This window comes from Lepisosteus platostomus, chromosome 5 (assembly GCF_059453375.1).
Source record: "Lepisosteus platostomus isolate fLepPlt1 chromosome 5, fLepPlt1.hap1, whole genome shotgun sequence".
Taxonomy (NCBI): domain Eukaryota; kingdom Metazoa; phylum Chordata; class Actinopteri; order Semionotiformes; family Lepisosteidae; genus Lepisosteus; species Lepisosteus platostomus.
The window spans coordinates 56,896,312-56,916,856 of record NC_142615.1 but is presented as its reverse complement, the minus strand read 5'-3'; the positions used below and the strand labels follow the sequence as shown (position 1 = coordinate 56,916,856).

Below are 20,545 nucleotides of genomic sequence, written 5' to 3'. Positions count from 1 at the left end.
AAAGCACTGTGTTGCCATTACGGGTACCCTGCAGCTGCTTTAAGATCTACTCACACCGTGTTGCCATTAAGGCTACCTAGTTAAAAAAAAAACTTATCGTCACCTTTTTGAACGTGATTATTAGACACCCGTTAAATCTCAACCGAGGTTTCTTGAGAGATCTTCAGCGAGCGAGTATTAAAAAACTACGTCGCTTCCAACCTCTGCTGTCACTGTAAACTCGGACGTGATGTTCTGCAGAGTTGCAGTGTGCCTTTCCTCTTGTCGTATTCAAGAGTACTCACTGTGTGAGCTCCTCACTGCGTGTTCTGTACTCTACTGTGATTTAATTTAGATGATTACGTGGAGTAGAGTGACAAGATCTACTTGAACACTTTCGGTTTGTGAAATGAAACACTAAATACACTACTGTAAATACAAGTAATGGACATTTAAAATAACCACAGTACAGCTAGAACAGTGAAAGATTAAAGACTACTTAGAATGACATTCACAATAGACTTAAGAACAGCACAACCGCCCGAACAGGGACTTGAACCCTGGGCCCTCAGATTAAAAGTCTGATGCTCTACCGACTGAGCTATCCGGGCTCTGAAAGAAATTCGACACTGTCGGGATCCTCGCAAGTCACGTGTCTCTTGTTCCGAAGAGCAGTCATACCTGACCCGTCTGGAATGACCACTGACAGACTTTATCATGAAGCGACGGCACCACTACCAGTAGAATGAGTGAGAAATACAGCATGACATGGGTAGTTAAGGGGCTCCCACAATCCATCTTTCCTCACATTACTGATTTTTTTCAATAGCATTTGGACCTTTTTTCACATTCAGATTTTTTTCTCATTTAATAAAATCTTTTAATCAACAACATTAAAAAGAAAACAAATGGAACATTTTTTGGAACAATTATTAAAAAAAAACTTTCAATGCCTTGGTTGTATACGTGTGCACACCCTTTATAAAGGGAGTTGCAACAGTGCTGAAATTTAAAGAGCATTTCTGTAGAGAAAACAGCCTTGATGTTAAGCTTAGGGAGCCTGTCTTTTCGAAATTCTATTTCTTGACACCTTGCACAGCCTCCCGACAGACTAACAAATATTTGTTGGAGAAATTGGCTCACACACCGGAAGACACTAACGTTTATTTACGTTAGAGTATGTGAATAACAGTTTAACCGAAAAAGTTTGTAATTGTGATTTTGTTAAAATTCAATAAATCGTCTATCAACAGTTAGAATTTATTAAGAAATTGTTTTATTTCATAAACTATAAGACAATTCAGAGAGTTTATAGGTCATATCCGTCGCTTATGTTCTTTTAACTCTAGAGTTCAGGATCCAAACCCAGCTGCGGACGATTGTGTTTCTTGAATCTCTTGTAATCATCAAAAGTCGATGTGTAATCCTTCAGTACTTTCTCGAGTTGTGCCATGGATATTTTATATGTTCAATACTTGTCATGCTCTTTTGCATTTTCCTTAACAAACGGAAAAAGTTCAAAGTGTGTTTATGGCAGTGTTTCACATCTACACGAAAGCACTTGTAACAGTACAGGACACGCAGTGAGGAGTTCGTGAAGCTTTCAGTTTAGTGCGGAGTTTAGAAGGAGGATTCACTCGCTGAATGATCTCTCATGAAATCCTGGGCGAGATTCAACAGGTGTTTTCTGCAACAGCCATGACAAGTGTGAAGCAATCTCAGGATTTCCTGAATTTGAACTAAATTATTAGTTCAAATAATTTAGGATTTAACAGAACTAAATGAGGTACATTTAAAACAGCAGCGCAACTCTGCAGCACGTCGAGCGTGCCTGCATTTAATTGTGTAAACCTGGCTCTCTCTGAACACAAGCAAAGAGTTCTCACTCAACAGAAGATTGCGATGTGAGTACTGTAATATAAAGCACCTGGAGATGCCAGGGATTGAACCCGGGACCTCATACATGCGAAGCATGCGCTCTACCACTGAGCTACATCCCTGATGGAAAGCGCAAGGGAACAGACTTGTCCAGATGCTCACTGATCACAATCCACCACTCACGAGGAATGCCTGCAGTTTCCCACTTTCGCGTTTCCTCTACTACAGAGTAAATGCATGGGAATGAAGAAATAAGGAAGGAAAAATAATCGCATTGAAGCTTCAAGAGACTGGGCACAAATTAATCTATTATTTTTGTATCCAGTCACACGTGCGACGGTGGTTAATTCCCAGACGCGGGAGTGCTTTTTTCTACCTCTTTACTCGACTGTCTTTCAATTCTGTTTTATTTGAAAGCTTTTTGCATCTTTTAAGTGCTCTTGATTAAACTATGCTTAGAAAAACAGCACTACTGATTATTTTCATGGGCCGATGCACACTTGTTCTGTACAACTCGAGTGATAAAGCCCTGTCTGCAAATATTGTAGAAGAACATAAAAGGGTGAAACAACGCCCCAACCACAGGAATGGTAACAGGCAGGATCGTTTTCTTATTTGATAAGTCCTTTTGAGATGTCTTGTCAATGCACACAGGCGTTAGAGCTGAATAATTTACTTTTAGTGGTGTTTTTAAACAAAGATGGAACATGTTATTTCTATACCAGGAAGAAAGGAGCAGACTTTAAGAGGCAAAAACGACACCTTATCGAAGCTAATATCAATTAAAATGACATCACAACAAAAGAGTGGAGCCTTGAGTGAATAAAATTAGTTTTCATTGGACGTCTGTGTCTCTATAACTTTGTTGGTGAGAGAGAGGATTGTGATAATTTGCAGGTGCTTCTCGGAAGTGCGTTGGTGGTACAAGCGCCTTCCAAATAATTGAGTCGGGTTTGAATCCGCCAGTACAAACCCAAATCTTTTCAAGATAATTTGTGGTCCGCTAACACATCTTTTGAAACACTACAACAGGTAACACCCCGTGTGAAACATCATGAACATCTGTTAAAGCCTGAGTTTTACATACTCTAATGTAAATAAACGTTAGTGTCTTCCGGTGTGTGAGCCAATTTCTACAAAAAATATTCGTTAGTCTGTCGGGAGGCTGTGCAAGGTGTTAAGAAATAGAATTTCTAAAAGACAGGCTCCCTAAGCTTAACATCAAGGCTGTTTTCTCTACAGAAATGCTCTTTAAATTTCAGCACTGTTGCAACTCCCTTTATAAAGGGTGTGCACACGTATACAACCAAGGCATTGAAAGTTTTTTTTTAATAATTGTTCCAAAAAAATGTTCCATTTGTTTTCTTTTTAATGTTGTTGATTAAAAGATTTTATTAAATGTGAAAAAAATCTGAATGTGAAAAAAGGTCAAAATGCTATTGAAAAAAATCAGTAATGTGAGGAAAGATGGATTGTAGGAGCCGCTTAACTACCCATGTCATGCTGTATTTCTCACTCATTCTACTGGGCGTGGTGCCTTCGCTTCATGATAAAGTCTGTCAGTGGTCATTCCAGACGGGTCAGGTATGACTGCTCTTCGGCACAAGAGACACGTGACTTGCCAGGATCCCGACAGTGTCGGTTTTTTTTCAGAGCCCGGATAGCTCAGTCGGTAGAGCATCAGACTTTTAATCTGAGGGCCCAGGGTTCAAGTCCCTGTTCGGGCGGCTGTGCCGTTCTTAAGTCTATTGTGAATGTCATTCTAAGTAGTCTTTTATCTTTCACTCTTCTAGCTGTACTGTGGTTATTTTAAATGTCCATTACTTGTATTTACAGTAGTGTATTTAGTGTTTCATTTCACAAACCGAAAATGTTCAAGTAGATCTTGTCAGTCTACTCCACGTAATCATCTAAATTAAATCACAGTAGAGTACAGAACACGCAGTGAGGAGCTCACACAGTGAGTACTCTTGAATACGACAAGAGGAAAGGCACACTGCACATCTGCAGAACATCACGTCCGAGTTTACAGTGACAGCAGAGGTTGGAAGCAAAGTAGTTTTTTTATTACTCGCTCGCTGAACGATCTCTCAAGAAACCTCGGTGGAGATTTAACGGGTGTCTAATAATCACGTTCAAAAAGGTGACGATAAGTTTTTTTTAACTAGGTATCCTTAATGGCAGCACGGTGTGAGTAGATCTTAAAGCAGCAGCAGACAGAGTACCCGTAATGGCACCGCAGTGCTTTGAGTTCGGCTTTTCTTATTTCTTCTGCAGAAGCAGTGGTATCGGAATATACTGATCCGCATAAGAAGCGCTTTTGGGTTCTGATCATTTTTATTGAGCGCTACTCTAAACTTTACATTTGCTCGGGCTAGTTTTCCCCATGAAAAAAAAGACATATCCCTAATTACATAATTTCACTTTTTTCTTATCAACGAGTAGAAAGAAATAAAATATATAGTTCATTATAAGTACTGTATCTGGGAACAGTGTGTAGATGACAGGTTTGTGACTTTCTCATGAGCACGGTATATGAATCCTTCAGATTAAAGGCACTGTGAGTTTGAATAAAATTAAGGATAGTCTGTCCCAGCTCACCGCGATGGTATAGTGGACCGTACTTTGTGCGAAGAAAAGGACAGGAGCCGCAGTATTTAATATAAATAAGATATTTCAATTTTCTGTGGCGCAGCTAGTACCAAACACTTAATCTCGGGGTTGTGAATTCGAGCTCCACGCTGGTAAGAAATCATATAGGTTATGATAAATTTACTTTTTTTAAATAAAAAGTAATATTATAAAACTTTCCCGATACCAGTTTGCAGGTGATATGTTCTTTATAAAAGTAATCTTTAGTATGGGATCAATAACCGCGCCAGAACAAATATCGGAAAGAAATCGCCTGTCAATAATGAATTTAAGGAAAGTAGAGACATAGTCAGAAAACCTACATATAGGAAATGTTAGTTACTTTGTATGTGCTTTAGCGTTTTCTTTTATATACCGAAAAAAAGTTCAAGGCGTTCTAGTCGCTGTACTCCTCGTAGATAATCTCAACGAAATCACAGTACAGTACAGGACACGCAGTGAGGAGCTCACGCAACGAATAGTCTTGAACATGCCAAGCGTAAAGGCACACTGCACACCTGCGAAACATCACATCCTAGTTTAGTTACAGTGAGATTATAGACTGGAAGCTAGGAAGTCTCAGATCACTTTTTTATTAAAAGTTCAAGCAAACACAAATACCTTTGTAAGAGACATTTCAGAATCCCAGTCAAATCCAGTACGATTGCTGGATCCCTCGAATTCGGCAATATCACAGATCTGCATTCCACGATTAGAATACTTTAGGTAAGTGTAAGACATACCGCCCAGAGCATTTCTAAGACAGGAAATACATTTTCGTTACGAAATGAGATATACTGTACGTAGAGTGAAATGGTCTGGTACGAGTCCTAAGTTTGAATAGTTCAAAAAAGACGAAAAGGGTTAATTACAGACTCTTTTGAAATATAAGAACATTAAAGCTGCGCGGACCTTATCTTCATTTACCTAGTTTAATCGTTTTCAGAAAGTATAATTATATTATTTTATGTACTCCTGACGATTCTACTGATGTTATAAGTGCTCTTGTTTATATTGAATCTATTTTGTTGTTCAAATAAAAAGTAAAAAAAAAACTTTCCAGATGCGGCTGCTGTAAAAATAAAATGATATCAAAGGCGTTGTACGTAGAGTTCTGAAGCCTGTTCCACAGAAGAACTAGCTGAGATGAAAAGTTCGATATTCTACTGACAGGGCTATTATCGTCAACTCAGTTTCTTTCTGAAACAACATTTTTCAAGAAAAACTTACACAAAAATTTCACAATTTGAAATAAAATGCTTGCTTAAAAGTGCAGATTATTTTTTACCCAAAAACTGGGTAAAACCGACCCGTTGGAGTCTCTGTGGTACCATTGGTCAGTGCAGTCAGGTCGGGACTAAAACGATAGTAAGGTTCTGGTTCAAGCATATCTAGGCACGCCTTTCTCACTGTTCCATCGTGAACATCATCTAGAGAAAAAGTGTCATGTACTGTTTAGAACATTATTGACCTTATTAATAATTTGAGGGAATACAAATGCTTTGCATGTATCGAATTACAGCACGTAACAACTGACTACCTGAGTCGATATCACCGGGCAATTTCCAATAACGACCAACATCAGAAACTTCAAGAAAAATAAGATTCCATATTTTGGAATGTAGGGCGGGAGAATTCATTTATAATCCTGTTGCATCTTGAGCTAAACTTTTTTTTTTAAATATGACGCAGATTTGCTCAAGATACTTGTAATCGCCTTAAAGAGAGTTTTCATGAAAACGTACATCGGGTAGCTCTCCACTGTTAATTGACAGAACTTTTGAAGAAACTGTTCTTATATAAGCAACATACAAATTACACATCTTAATGAACATGAAGGGAAATCTATGGAAGCCCGTTTCCGCCAGGGAGTAAAAAAAACGCGCTATGGTATCTCATTGTATGTCCTTTTTTACTTAAAAAAGGTCTTCTTTAGCTCAGCTGGCAAGACCTGGGTTCGAGCCAATGCAGTGAGGCACGAACTAGGGTGAGAGCGGCGAGGGCACAAGCCCTAGAACCCGAATCCGTTACAATAACAAAAGGACAGACATTGAAATATGGACTATTTCGAAGTCGCAAATGTGAGATATAAAGTCGGAATTCTGAGATACCATAGCGGTTTTTTTTTTACTCCCTGGCAGAAACAGGCTTCCATAGAAATCCGGGTTGTGAATAACAACTGTCACTACACACGATTGCATTCTTGAGGCTGGCACCTAAGACCACTCAGCCATCCTGACAAGCAGTGGAGGATGCCCGTTACCAAGCAAACCAGGCACGGACGGGGCTTGAACCCACGCTTTTCGGTTTATGTGACCGACGCCTTACCACTTGGCCACGGCGCCCACAGTTTAATTTCCCTTCCCATCAAGGCTAATACATTTTGAAAATCAATAAAAAAAATCTTTGTGCACAAATTGCAATGGCAGGAGAAGTAAAACAAATATGATTATGATGTACAGTAATTGTTCACTTAGTGAAATACTCACTTTTTTGGCCCACTAAATATAGTTCTTCTGTGGAGCTGGCTTCAGACTCTGCTTATAGCGCCCGTCAAATAAAATAGATATTTAATTTTTACAGGAAGACGCATTCCGAAATGTATCTCTGCAGTTTTAGAAAAGTTTTGAATGGCATATTTTATACAACGCACAAACCGTATTCTAATTGCAGACTGCAGATCTGTGCAGCAATCGTACTACATTTCACTGTGATTCTGAAATACGTCTAGCAAACATATTCAGGTTTCCTTGAACTTTTAATAAAAAACGACTTCGCTTTCAATCTCTGATGTCACTGTAAACATCGGACGTGATGTTCCGCAAATGTGCAGTGTGTGCCTTCTTGTTTTATTCAAGTTTACTAGATTTTTGAAACGAAAATACAAACTGGACAGTTTCAGACACATGAAGACTCATAAATGTCACTACAAATGACAAATTTGTTGTGTAAATCCGCCGGGCTGATTTACGTGTCTGACCATCTCTCTCCTCCCTCTTTTGCAGTGAGCACTATTTTTTCATTTTCTTCCCTTGTAGTTTCCTCGCTCTTTTACTGTCCCTTTTTCCCACGGAGAGACGGAAAACATGCCGAAATCGTTTTCACCCTGTGTTTGTGCAATGTCAGTGTGTGAAGGGAAAGTAGTCTACGCGGCTCCAGTGGCGCAATCGGTCAGCGCGCGGTACTTATACAGCAGTGCATAGCGGAGTCATGCCGAGGTTGTGAGTTCGAGCCTCACCTGGAGCAGTGTAGTCTGTCTTTAGCTACTGAAAGCAACTGTCCACTTTCGATACTGCTACTTATAGGTCGTCCTTAACAGCTTATCTAACGGGATTGTAGCTTGTTAGGTATTTGCTGGAGATCCGGTCTAAATTAACATCAAAGGAACAGATAAAGGTTTATTCCACGTCACACCTGAAGAAGGTTCCATGTTGTGTTTCCTTCTCTTTTCAGCATGGAATAAACCTATACTTTTTCCTTCGCAGCTGACGCACGTCACTACTTAAATTCCCATCAGCTGTGGACCCCCAGCTGATCTGTACACAGATAGATAGAGGAGAGGTCTACTGGGACTAAGGAAGCCAAAGTATGGGGTACCAAAGACTTGAAAAAGCTCTCACATTAGATTCTGTGTTTTTGTTGTTTCCCTGATTTGTTTTTAATGTTCTTTTTGTTTTCCCTTAAGTATTTTTTTATTTTACTTTCTGTAGTCGTTAGACTACTACAGTGATTTACCGAGGTTCCCGGAAGGCTTCTCGCATTGTGGTTGTTGTGTTTTTGGGTTACAAGTATTTTTTTTTTCTATTGATAGGACCCCACACATTACTGTGGGACTAGTTAACTTAAGTTCTTACATTGTACCTGAAATTACCACATGAACTACTACTCTGTTTTTCCTTTTTTTTAATAAAGGCACAAATGATGTTTTTTTTTTCTTGTGGCTGATTGGCAATGACCCTACAATGGGTCATTGCTACGAACCTGGCTGCTGAAATTTGTCAGCAGCTCTGTACTAAACCTGTTCTCAATTGCAACAAACCTAAAATAACATCTGCTGCCCATTAGATCTTACTGATGTAGGAGACTAACTTAAACCACCTCTTCACAGGGTTTAAGTAGCTCAGTAGTGGAACAGTTGATCACTTTTGAACTGTTCTGAATGTAGTGGAAATAATATGGTCACAAAGTAACGAACATACAGTATTCACCACTCACGTAGTGTAATTTATTAATAATTAAGATTAATGTAAACCTTTATTAGTAGCTGTATTACCGGTTAATCTGATGAGAATTCAGAACACAAGTCTCTCGCTCAGTAAACCCGCTTTATCGTTTACTGAGCTTTCGATGAACGTCTAAGTGAAAGACAAATTCACTATTTTCACTTTTTGTTTAAAGAACACTTTTATCACATGTTCTGCACTCCTGATGGTGTTTAACAGTGCTCTTTTCTACACGCCTGATTTGAGGATCCCCAGCTAAAATATTTTTTACTTAACAGGCTGGATTTGAGCGTCTTTACAGAGAGCCGATTTGGAAGCCTCACATATGCAAATGGTGACACTTTATCTTCGCTCCACATAAGAAACTCATTAATCTTTGAATGCTTTCCTCTTCACTTGCAGCACTAGCATTTGTCTACAGTTTGTGGCATCTTTTCAACACAATATATTTCACCATGGACTGAAAGGTCAAATGGTTTTGGCAAAAGATAAGGAGATCTCCTGGCCTGTAAGGGATCAAACCCACAACCGTGGAGTTATTAGAACGACAATCGATCCAACTGATCTTCCTGACCACATACACGTGCAGCATAAAATTTAATTTAGAGAATTATTTTTCCCTCTGAATTTAAACCCTCACAATTATGTGTACTGGCTTTCTGGAAGTGGTGGATATGATGAAGAAGAGATCAGCCTCTGTGATGCAATATCAAGTGACACTGACCTTCTGTTATACTGTTCCCTGCTGCATTTAAACCTACTTGGGAAATACTGGTATCCATACATGAAAGTTTTCCTCCTTGTCAAATTATTTTCAAGCACATTTTTGTTGTTGAAAATAAACCTTGTGAATTTGCATGATGTGTCCCTCTTCTGTTAGTGTCACCCAAATTGATACATTGTGCTCTGGCGATTCTTCAAATCATACCATTTTGTACAATACTGTATCAGTATTGTAAAACTCATATCATTAAAGAAAATAAGGCTTTTTTGTATATTTTATTATAATTGTATTTATATGTGAAAATATGTTATTTTAATATCTACATGTAAATTTGAAAAATTATTTTCCCCCCTAAAAGCAGGCAGCCTAACATTTTCAGCTGACAAAAAATTATATGAATTTTTAAAGATCCAGACTGAAAGTTTATAAAATATTGTTTTACACTATATGCTGCTGTTTTGGAAGTATACTTATTTTACAGGTGACACTGTGGTTAACAATGCTGCCACGCAGTGCTGGAGCTCTGTGTTTATTTCCTGACGTGTTGTTCTATCTGAGTGGAGTCTGTATGTTCTCCACATGTTTGTTTGGAGTTTCCGCCAGGTGCTGCAGTTTCCTCCCACAGTCCAAAAACATTGTGATATCATTTTAGGAAGTGAATTTCATGATCATAAGTTTTCTAATGTCATTTTGTCACACCTGTCAAAGTGTGTATTGTTTGAACTTTCGTCTTACCTGTCATTTGAACCCAAACGCCTGTAACAATCTGTAGCTATAACATTTCTGCAGTTTTAGGTGAGATAGAGATGCTGTATATTTCAACGAGCCGTCCCTTCTTGCAGGACAAGGACCTTTAATTTCTCTTGATTTGTAGGGAAATGTAAATAACAGTCAGGATGTCTCATGTTGTGTCTGGATTTGTCCACAGTGGCTTTTCTCCTTTGTGTGGTCCAATGTATACATATTGATAACAAACATTTAAGTTTCCCTTTCCGCTGGGGTTGATATTTTCATTGTGAGTTGAAATATGAAGAGCTCCTTCATTTTTATTTGATAGTTTTAATATCACACATTAGAAATTATAAGCACATAAAAATGGTTCTAAAAAGTTTGTTGCAAAAAAACCTTTAATAAAATGTATAAAAAATTGTTCCCATCAAAAGTGTTACATTCAGAATTTACATCAAGGAATGGTTTAATTTCTTATTTCTGAAACATCAAATTGTAGAAAGAAGAAAGATGTTCAAGCCTCCCTTTTGTAAAACACAAGGTGCAGATACAGACATTGAGGAGAATTTGGAAACAGTGGAGTGAAGTGGACTCAGGTCACAGTGTCAGTGTGGAAACAGTGGAGTGAAGTGGACTCAGGTCACAGTATCAGTGTGGAAACAGTGGAGTGAAGTGGACTCAGGTCACAGTGTGGATCCCATCCCTGAACTACCTCACCCACACTGAGTCCCCTGTCTGTAGTCTCCTTTACCTGAAGTGGGGTCTCCCTCACTGTCCCCTGCATCTCTGTATCCAGAGGGTGTCTCATAAGAGAGGAGTCTCCCTGTGAACAGACGAGCAGGTCAGTAATGGCTCTGACACAGATTGGCCTGTCAGATACCTCTTCTCTCCCAGTCAGTGTTTATTTGCTGGTGTGAAATTAGGTTGAAACTAATCTCTAATGACAAAGGTTAGTCCAGGTTTGTACAGGGTGTACTCCTGCATCTTATTCATAATAACTCACCTGACAGCATCTGGACTCTGGGGCACACTTTTTTTTCAAAACTCTCCTCCTCTCCATCTTCTCCTTCAATTGTTGCTTTTCCAAAACTCTCCTCCTTTCCTCCTCCTTCTTCATCTCTTTCTTTACCTCCTTTTCACAAACTCCTTTTCACCTCCTCTCCTTCTCCCCCTTTGCTTGTTTCCTGTCCTCCTCTTCCCAAAATCTCCTTGTCTTCTTTTCCTCCTTTGCTTGTTTCTTATTCTCCTCCTTCAGCTGCTTCCTTCTCTCCTCCTCCTGAGCTCACCTCCATTCCTCCTTCTCATTCTGCCTCCTCTCCTCTTCCTGCTGCAGGCGTTTCTCCAGCCCCCGAGCGTAGGCCTTCCATCTCTTCTGCTCCTTCTTCTCCCATCTCACCTCCTGCTTCTGCTGCTCCCTTCTGTTCTCCTCTGCCTCCCGGGCGCGTCTCCTCTCCTCCTTGTCCACGGTCCTCCTCATCACATCTGCTGCCTTGGTGCGTCTCCTCTCCTGCTTCTCCTCAGTCTTCCTCCTCTGCTCCTCCTCCTTCTCCCATCTACTCTCCTGTTTCTCAGACACCTTCCTCCTCTCCTCCTCCTTCTCCCGTCTCCTCCTCTCCTTCTCCAGCACCTTCCTCCTGTCCTCCCCCTCCTTCTCCCATCTCCTCTCCTGTTTCTCAAACACCTTCCTCCTCTTCTCCTCCACGTTCATCCTCTCCTCCTCCAGCTTCCTCCTCTTTTTCTCCTCCTGCACCTCCTGTCTCCGTTCCATCAACCACCCTTCCTGCTTCTGCCTCCTCTTCTCATCCTGCCCCTGGGTGTTCAGGGACCGGTGCCTCCTGACCTGGACACTCCTGACTTTCTCCACTGGTGCCGCTGTCCTCTTGCCCCCTTGCAGCTCCTTCCTTCTCTTCAGCTCTGTAGCTCTCATCCTCATTGACCCTGGAACAGCACAGCATCCTGATGAAGGAATGGCAGGAGCTGACCTGCATAGAGAGATGGAGTTAATACAGACACACTAACTGGACAATCCAGTACATTAACACTGCACTGAGAGAGAGGGGTTCATACAGACACACTGACTGGACACTCCAGTACATTAACGCTGCACTGAGAGAGAGAGGTTAAAACAGACACACTGACTGGACTCTACAGTAAAGGTTCACTCCTCACCCCTCCTAGAGTCTCAGGAGCTACAGGGTCCTCTAAATGTCTCAGCAACTTTCAGCAACTCTGGAGGCTTGTTTTCAGGACTCGGACCTTCCTGACTCTCCTACTTCCTCTGCCTCTTCTTCCTCTTTTTCTTAGTCTTCTTCACCTCAGTCTTCTCCTGAGAGGTGATGGGAGGAAGATGAGGGAGGGGTCTGGGGACAGGCAGCTGGCTGGACAGTGGGGCAGTGACCTGGGGTGGGTCAGTGTCAGGATTGGAAGAGGTGGACATGTTGCCCTCTTCATCTTTCTCAGGGTCCACTTGGAAAGCACGCCTGTTTGCACCTGGACACTGAAGACAGACACAGGTCTTTGCTGCTGGGGTCAGTTCTTGACTTCTTATTCTTAATATGCCCTTAGTATATGCATTGTGACTGTAATAAGATCCTGTACAGGTGAGTCTGTACAGTGTGTCCAATAAGAATCTGTACAGTTGACTCTAAACAAGGACAGAGGTTCTGTTCATCTCACCTGTTTCTGAATCTTAGGAGCTCTGATGTTCCTCGAAGGAGAGGACTCTTCTGGGGGTTGATGGGGGTAGCATGGAGCAGTTGGCAGGGAGTTTAATGAGCTCAGCGGGGTCACAGGTGAGTGGAGAGGGAGGGCCCAGGGGCTCCGAGGTCCAGGAAAGGAAGGGGTGGACAGCTGGTTCTCTTTGAAAGCCTCGTCCTCCTGGATAATGTGCCTCCTGGGCTGTGGAGGCTGAAGACACACAGCAGACCTCGGTAACGGAGACACCCTTCACTTCTAATTCTGTATCCACTCTAGGTCCATATGTACTGAGTTTCACCAGGTGAGTGCACAGTTTGTCCAATAAGATCCTGGACAAGTGTGTCTGTACAGTTTTTTTAAGTGTTTGTACGGGGGCGAGTCTATACAGTGTGTTTGACTCTGTTTTGAGTCTGTACAGGTCTGTTTATATAGTGAGTCCTAATAAGAGCCTGTACAGGTGAGTCTATACAGTGTGTCCTATAAAAGTCTGTACAGGTGACTCCACACAAGGACAGAGGTTCTGTTCGCTTCTCACCTGTCTCAGAAGCTCAGGAGCTCTGACGCTCCTTAGAGGAGGGAGCTTCTCCGGGAGCTGATGGGGGCAGCATGGCGCAGTCACCAGGGGTTTCTCTGAGCTCAGCGGGGCCACAGGTGATCGAAGAGGGAGGGCCCAGGGGCGCAAAGATCCAGGAGAGGGAGGGATGACAGCTTGTTTTCTTCAACAGCCTCGCCCACCTGGATCGTGCGTCTCCTGGGCTGTGGAGACTGAAGACACACAGAAGACCTTCCTGTTCCTGCTCTGACCACAACAGGTCAGACGATCTTAAGACTACTACAAAGAGAAAAAATAAACCTGCTATTCACAGACCTCGGCCACAGCCTCTCCCAGGTACTTCTGCAGGATGAGGTCGACATCGACGTTGGCTGCAACCTGGTTGAAGCACTTGTCCACCTCGGAGAAGCCACACCTGACCTTTGTGTTTTCGAAGTAGGACTTCAGTGTCTCCTTGTAGTCATCCTGCTTCATGATTCCTGCGCTCTGGAAGGGAAAATCCTGGGAATAAGGGGAGGGAGAATCAGGCAAGATGTCCTGACCAGGTCTGCTGCCGTCAAACCAAACCTCCATTATCAGAGCTCCCTTTGTGTTGCCTGTTGTCTTCACTGTTTTAATTTTGGGATTGGGCCAAATTTCTTATCATCTCCTCCATGAAACTCCACTAACTCAGTACCAACTCCTGTACCAGAAAGGGAGAACAAGGACAGTGAATCATCATCATACCTCCACAGCGCCAGACAGGAGATGCAACCTAGGGGTGGAACTGTGGTGTCTCTAAAGCCAAAAGAGGGGGGGAGGTGGGTCACCCCACTGTTTATAGAGCCAATAGAGAATGGGGAAGTCTCCCCACTATTAATAGAGCCCCGCTGTTGCCATCGATGACCAAGAGTCTCGCCACCTAATCGATGATGGCCCCTAGTGTTGATCTGTAAGCAGAGTGTCTTTCACCCACCCACTTGATATAACAGCAAGCTGGAGTCCCAGCCCAGCTCCTGTCTCTCTCCCCTTGGATCTGGAAGATTTCCTGGGGACCAGGTTGAGTGGGGTGACGCAGGTATCTTGGAAAGTTGAGGGGGACAGGAGAGTCGTCCCAGCCCCTGCGTACTGCAGTGCGAGCTGGACAAGGGGGAGGGGTTTCAGGGACTCACCAATCCCACTAAGCAGCCTCCAATCCAAACTCGGCCAGGACCTCATCATACAGCTCCAGGTAGTCAAGCTGGATGGACGACATCGTGTTCTGAGCCCAGGTCTTCACCCGGCTCCCCTCCATCTAGAGCAGCCCCTCCAGTTCAACCCCCAGGTCCTCCCTGAGACACCACAGGGCAGCCGGGGCCGGGCTGGGGTGAGTGGGCGTGCCAGCAGGTAGGTGAGGGGGTGCTCTAGAGGGTACACATGAGGGAGTATTGGTATGTCCAAGGAGGAGGTCAATGGCCTGTCCCTCTGTCCCTCTCCGGGCACTTCGAGCTGTCCCATGGCTGGGTCTTGGTCTCCTGCCTGGTGATTTGTTGGCTGGCCTGAGGGGACAGGGGCACAGAGACGGCATGAATGCACAGACAGAAAACTGAGAGGGTCTTCTATAGGAGGACAAGGCCCTGCCTCTGGTCTCCCAGCAATCACAGTCCCCTGCTGTGAGCAAACTTTTGACAGATGTCACAGCCACATCAGGCTCACAGACTCACAGCTCTCAGCATCCTGAGACAAGACACAGGGGGAGTCTGCTTCCTCTTCCTCCGACAGCCTGCAATCGTCTCCTTAATGATCTGTAGGAGGAAAGATACTGTCCCATCAGATGACAGCAGCAGACCTGACCCAACCCCACCTCCCCTTTCACACACATCCACACACAGGCATGACTGTGTCACCTTCATCACCACCTCCACCATCACAATCTCCATGATCTTAATCACGATCATGATCATGATCAACTACACCATCTTCATCACCATATCCTTCTTCATCATGAACATCATCATGTCCACCATCATCATCAACAGCTTTTTCATCAAGACCATCATCATCAAGACCACCTTAATTATCTTCACTATCATCTGCATCACCATCATCATCCTGAGCAGAACACACTGGTTGTCTTACTCTGGAAGAGTCTTTGCTCACAGCCCCTGTATCGGTCGCCCCTCTCTGGCCTTTCAGGGTCACGTCCGTCTCTGTCGAGATCTTTCAGTAAGTTTACTACTTTAGTCTCAACAGCAGCAGTAGACCAAGTTTATGCGTCTTGGAACAGGCTTATTCTTAGTCAAACAGTATTAAACACAGTAGTAAAACAGTATTTAAAACTGAGAAGCAGGAGGCATTTCTTTACATAGAACGGCGTGGGGGTGTGGAGCAAGCAGTCTAGTCATGTTGTTGAAGCTGATTCCCTGGTTTATCTCAGGAGACAGCTGGATGAGACCCTATAGTCAGGACAGGTGGCACTACTGTACTAAGAGGGTGGTTGGGGCATGGAACAAGCTACCTAACCATGTCGTTGAAGCCAATACTCACGTTTCTTTGGGATCTGCCCCAGGCATCAGTGTGAAGCCCATCTCACTGCTTGGCTATTCCTCTCTCGCCTTAAGCAAGTCTCTCCCATCGGCTGGGGAGTAGAAACAGAGTTACCAGCCAGGCACACAAACACACCTTCATCATCATCATCATGGGCCAAGATGACCATAAATCACAGTGGTCTGTCGTCCTCGAATCAGAAGCAGTGTCCAGCCCTCAGCTATCCAGCTTCATGATCCCCAGCATCCCTGCTGAGGCCTGTTGATGGACCAGTTCTCCTAGACCAGGAGTCTCAAGCCCCATTCCAGTCACTGGAGAGCTAAGTGCATCTCCAGGTTTTCTTTTGAACTGGGGCTAGCCAATTAAACAATTAAGCTAATTATTTTCTTAGTAAGATGTGGAAATAATGTGTTCAATAATATATTTTAATGTCTCTCACTGTTGAAGACTCAAAACGTTCAAGGCACAGTTAAATATTTTAGGCCTGTAAAATGGAATTAGAATAATTTTTCGTTTAATTAAAAAAATGGATAAACTTTGTAACCGAGATCTGGACAGAAAACTAGGAGACGGACCCTCTAGGAATGGAGTTTGAAACCCCCTGTCTCTCACACCCTCTCAATCCTAATAATAATAATAATAATAATAATAATAATAATAATAATAATAATAATAATAATAATGCAGACTCACTGTTTTTGGGGTCCACATCCTGTGTCAGTTGAGTCTCCTGTTACCTCCTTCCTGAACTGTCAGACACACTTCTGTTACAGACAATGGCTGGACCAGACTCACAAGCACACACACCACACAGACACACACTCCCACACACAAACACACACACAGACGCACATACTGTCATGTAGAGTCTTCTCTTCCCCAAGAGAGGATGGCAGAGCCCTGCTACTGCAATTGGTTTTAATTTTAGGAGGAGGAGGAAGAGGAAGAAGCACAATATGAACTAGAACAGCCGTGGACTCACAGCTCTCTGGGTCTGGGGCCTGACTCTTGAACCTGTCTCCAGTCTCTGGTGGGTCTGGACATCTTCTCTGTTCACCTCTGTTGACATCTGTGGACAAGACAGTTCTGTTAGACAAACGAGTTCGACCAGACTTCACTCTCACAGTCAATCAATCAATCATTTTTTTCTTATAATGTGCCATTTAATCCAGACCATCATAGCACTTTACAAAACATGCCTAGAAAATAGGGTATAAATGTGTAATACTGTAGTTTCTGAATTAACTGCTTGGATAATCCAACTATCACTGTTGTTGTTACTGCTGCTATTACTTCGACCATGACTACAAATTCTAAAACTAATTCTGATACTAATACTTGCTACTTCTGCTGTCATTATTTGTAATAGTGATAAAAACAGAGCACTCACAGCTCTGTGGACATTGGTCTGGACTCTACACCCACAAACTCACAAACATTATCACACACTGACAGACACACACCCACACAAATTAACACAGAGACACTATACACATTCACAGGTACCACACACACTCACAGACACACACATAGTCACTACAAATACTTACAGACACACCCAAATACTCACAGACACACACCCACACACTAACACTGTTAATACACTAATAATAATACACTATAACTAACACTAATACAAATGCCACTAACATTACAACAGTAACACTATCACTAAGACTTACACTATCGTCATCACCACTAAAACTGACACAAACTACTACTACACTGCTAATACTATTAATAACAGTAATGCTATCACTAAAACTTACATGACGACTAGTGTAAATACTCTAACAGTAACTCTATAATTATCACTAATATTAACATAAATACTAGCATTAAAAAATCAGTAGCGCTATCATCATTAATACTCACATGAACACTGGCATTAATATTAAAACTACAAGTTGTACTCACACTAATATTAACATGAATACACTAGCATTAGTACTAGTTGCTGTCCGTGACGTCACGCAACTCTTTGTGACAAAGTCGAGACCTAGCCGGACACAGTGATGTGGCACGTGTTGCCGTGGTTACCATACTTATGATTTGTAAACAGTGGAAAAATACATTTAAACTGTTGCCTACACAAATTTATCAACTTGGAATATACTTTTCTAGCTCTAGGATACAATTCCTAATTGATCGATACAGGCTGTATTGACTGTTTTCTAGATTTTTAAAACAGGGTCAAGAAAAGAACCAGTACTCACCAATCGGTGAAGTTAATCGATTATTCAGCTGAATTAATTGGTTGTCGATAGATAAGTGATCAATAACTCTCCGTGCGCTCTGCGCGCCTCCAGCGGTCTCGCTCTCTGATCCCGGCGCTCTGGCTGGTGTCTGTGACGTCACAGCGCTCTTCCTGACAGAGCAGAGCGCGTCTCCGCTGGAGGAGACTCCAGTCCGGAGCCCGGGGGGCTTTTCTTACAGATATAACATCTCCAAAAAAAAAAAACCGGGCTGTGAAGAGAAGCGATTCATAAAAGTTGGAGAACGACAGCGACAGACAGGAATGAAATTCATTAAACAAAAAAAATAGTTTACTTTACAGACTAATGCGTTGTATAGCGTACTCCCGTAGAGCAGATGAGAAAGAGCACAAGTCCCTGTAATAAGCGCTTTTAAGCGTTTTACACGAATATCCACAGAATAGAAGCAAGGAGGATTAGACTCCTGATCCCGGAGGTAGAAGTGCATCTCCTGGTTTTATTTCCACTCAAGCACTCAGTTACTCAACCTATTTGATGATTTAATTATCTATATAACTGTTATCAGACTCTGTTCAACTGTATATTTATAAGACTCTCCGTGAGAGACGTGTGGGAGACGCTGTATCCCAGGGCTGGTGTGGAATCACACACAGACAGGTCTTCTGTGTGATCTGAGTCCCACTGCTCAGAGGTACAGACTGGTCAACTGGTCACTATTGTAGACACGACCATTGGTCTGCTGCTGCTGAGAATCATAATACACTGATCAGAGTATCAATACTGATGTTCATTACATAAGTAATAATAATTGCATATTGCTCAATTGTGAGTCAGAACATTTCTGACAGATGTTTGGAGGTTGAATTAATTAAGTAATAATAAGTACAAAATATTTACAATAATTACATAATCAGACTGCTGTTCAATTATTTGTCAAAACGTTTCTAAAATATGTTTGGAGGCTGACTTACAGTAAAGACAATCAGTCAGGGCAGTAATACTGAAGGGCTGGAGGTCCAGGAAAGGGTTAATAGAAGCTTCTTGCTTCTGACCTGGAACAGAGCCCACAGCTGCCAGATCAGTGACCCCTGAGCCCAGTTCACAGAGAGGAGAACCAGGAGCTCTGCCCTGTCTCTAAGAGGCTGTGAGGAAGGAGAAAAGGGGTATATGTGACCTGAGTCCAGGCTGTTCTGTCTGATATTATTCATGTAGCAGCACTGATTGTCTGAATATCCTCTGGTTCTGTGTGTTCAGAATAAAGAGAAGGATGGAGATGAGCTTCTGTTTCTTCTGGAAAGAGGAGTTTGGGTAATGTACTGAGGGACCCAGAGCTCTGTGTGTGAGTCTGAGCTGTGAAGCTGACTGAGAAGAGTTTTTTTTTATTCTGCTTCTGATAATTTTTTTTCCTTTGCCAAGTGATGTTACATCCCCTTCAGATACTCTGCACAGATTGTCAGAGTGAGAGAAGAGGAGAGAGAGATGGAGAGATAAGAGCACACACAGCAAGAGAGACAGGAAGGTGGAGAGAGAAGAGAAGGAGCAGGAAGACAGTGCAGGTGTTCAACCACACTGTGACCACAGGAGACAGGAGGCTTTCCTCAGCTGCTGAGGAGCTCAGTGCTCATGGCCACTCAGGCTCAGAGGATCTGGCAGCAGTCAGGTCTGAGAGCTTCTCCTTATACTGACACTGGAGCTCTGAGAGTCACCTTCCTTTTTGACAGGAACAGACCCTCCTGTTCAGCCCTGAGAGACACTATGATTATTATGTTTGATTATGTTTCTTTATTAGCCCTATACAATTTCTTGCATTAGGAATTAGTCTTTTCGCATACCCCAGCTTTTCTCCATGGAGACACAGACACACAGACAGGGAGAGAAGCTTGGGGTCCGAGCGCAGGGTCTACCATTGTACGGCGCCCCTGGAGCAGTTAGGGTTAAGGGCCTTGCTCAGGGGACAACGGAGTAGGATTCCTCTGCCGGCCGCGGGATTTGAACCGGCAACCTTCCAGTCACAGGCGCAGATCCTTAGCCACAGAGAGAGAGCTGTGTAGGGAGAGGACCTGCCACCCTGTTCAGCACTGGAGCTGTGAACACATGACTCCTTTTGTGTCTCCCTATACAGCACTAGATCTCTTAACAGTGGGCTCTCCTGTCTCTGTACATCATCACACTCACACCCACAGCCTCACAGTAGAGCCTGGCTTCTTGGAAGAGCGCAAAGTTCAGACTCACTGCAGAGTCTGACCTGAGGCTCCAGTAAAGCTCTGCCTTATATCACTGCTGATGGGCTGTATTAAGAAGGACTGTTTATTTTTGATTCATCATATTGTTGCTTTTTCAAATTTGAAACTGACTCCTGCTCTGCTGCTCCTAATGCTGCAGTTATTACGGTGAAGTTGTAACACAGGAG

General features: G+C 42.8%; 1 protein-coding gene and 4 non-coding genes across 7 annotated transcripts; 2 read left to right on the top strand and 3 right to left on the bottom strand.

Annotated features, from left to right (window-relative positions):
* Window positions 1–517: 517 nt before the first annotated feature.
* trnak-uuu (transfer RNA lysine (anticodon UUU)) lies at window positions 518–590 on the bottom strand. Its single transcript has one exon. It is a non-coding gene; the product is annotated as a tRNA-Lys (tRNA).
* Window positions 591–1,907: 1,317 nt separating this feature from the next.
* Window positions 1,908–1,979, bottom strand: trnaa-cgc (transfer RNA alanine (anticodon CGC)). Its single transcript has one exon. It is a non-coding gene; the product is annotated as a tRNA-Ala (tRNA).
* Window positions 1,980–3,511: 1,532 nt separating this feature from the next.
* Window positions 3,512–3,584, top strand: trnak-uuu (transfer RNA lysine (anticodon UUU)). Its single transcript has one exon. It is a non-coding gene; the product is annotated as a tRNA-Lys (tRNA).
* Window positions 3,585–7,640: 4,056 nt separating this feature from the next.
* trnai-uau (transfer RNA isoleucine (anticodon UAU)) lies at window positions 7,641–7,734 on the top strand. Its single transcript has 2 exons — window positions 7,641–7,678; window positions 7,699–7,734. It is a non-coding gene; the product is annotated as a tRNA-Ile (tRNA).
* Window positions 7,735–10,600: 2,866 nt separating this feature from the next.
* On the bottom strand, window positions 10,601–14,904 carry LOC148669946 (uncharacterized). Of its 3 annotated transcripts, XM_088632610.1 has the most exons (7): window positions 14,566–14,904; window positions 13,730–13,915; window positions 13,397–13,626; window positions 12,841–13,071; window positions 12,334–12,661; window positions 11,168–12,146; window positions 10,601–10,987 (listed from the first exon to the last, which is right to left on the bottom strand). In XM_088632610.1, exon 6 carries the CDS (start codon window positions 12,095–12,097, stop codon window positions 11,447–11,449), a length of 651 nt encoding a protein of 216 aa, XP_088488736.1. In that variant the 5' UTR covers window positions 12,098–12,146; window positions 12,334–12,661; window positions 12,841–13,071; window positions 13,397–13,626; window positions 13,730–13,915; window positions 14,566–14,904; the 3' UTR covers window positions 10,601–10,987; window positions 11,168–11,446. The 3 variants fall into 3 exon arrangements, with proteins under 3 accessions (XP_088488736.1, XP_088488735.1, XP_088488737.1); XM_088632609.1 differs by lacking the exon at window positions 14,566–14,904 and having other exon boundaries at window positions 13,730–14,262; XM_088632611.1 differs by lacking the exons at window positions 12,841–13,071; window positions 14,566–14,904 and having other exon boundaries at window positions 13,730–14,262.
* Between the last annotated feature and the right edge of the window lie 5,641 nt (window positions 14,905–20,545).

Excerpts from the sequence above, each read along its gene's own strand:
- LOC148669946 (XM_088632610.1), bottom strand. The coding sequence starts at position 12,097 with ATGAGGATGAGAGCTACAGAGCTGAAGAGAAGGAAGGAGCTGCAAGGG.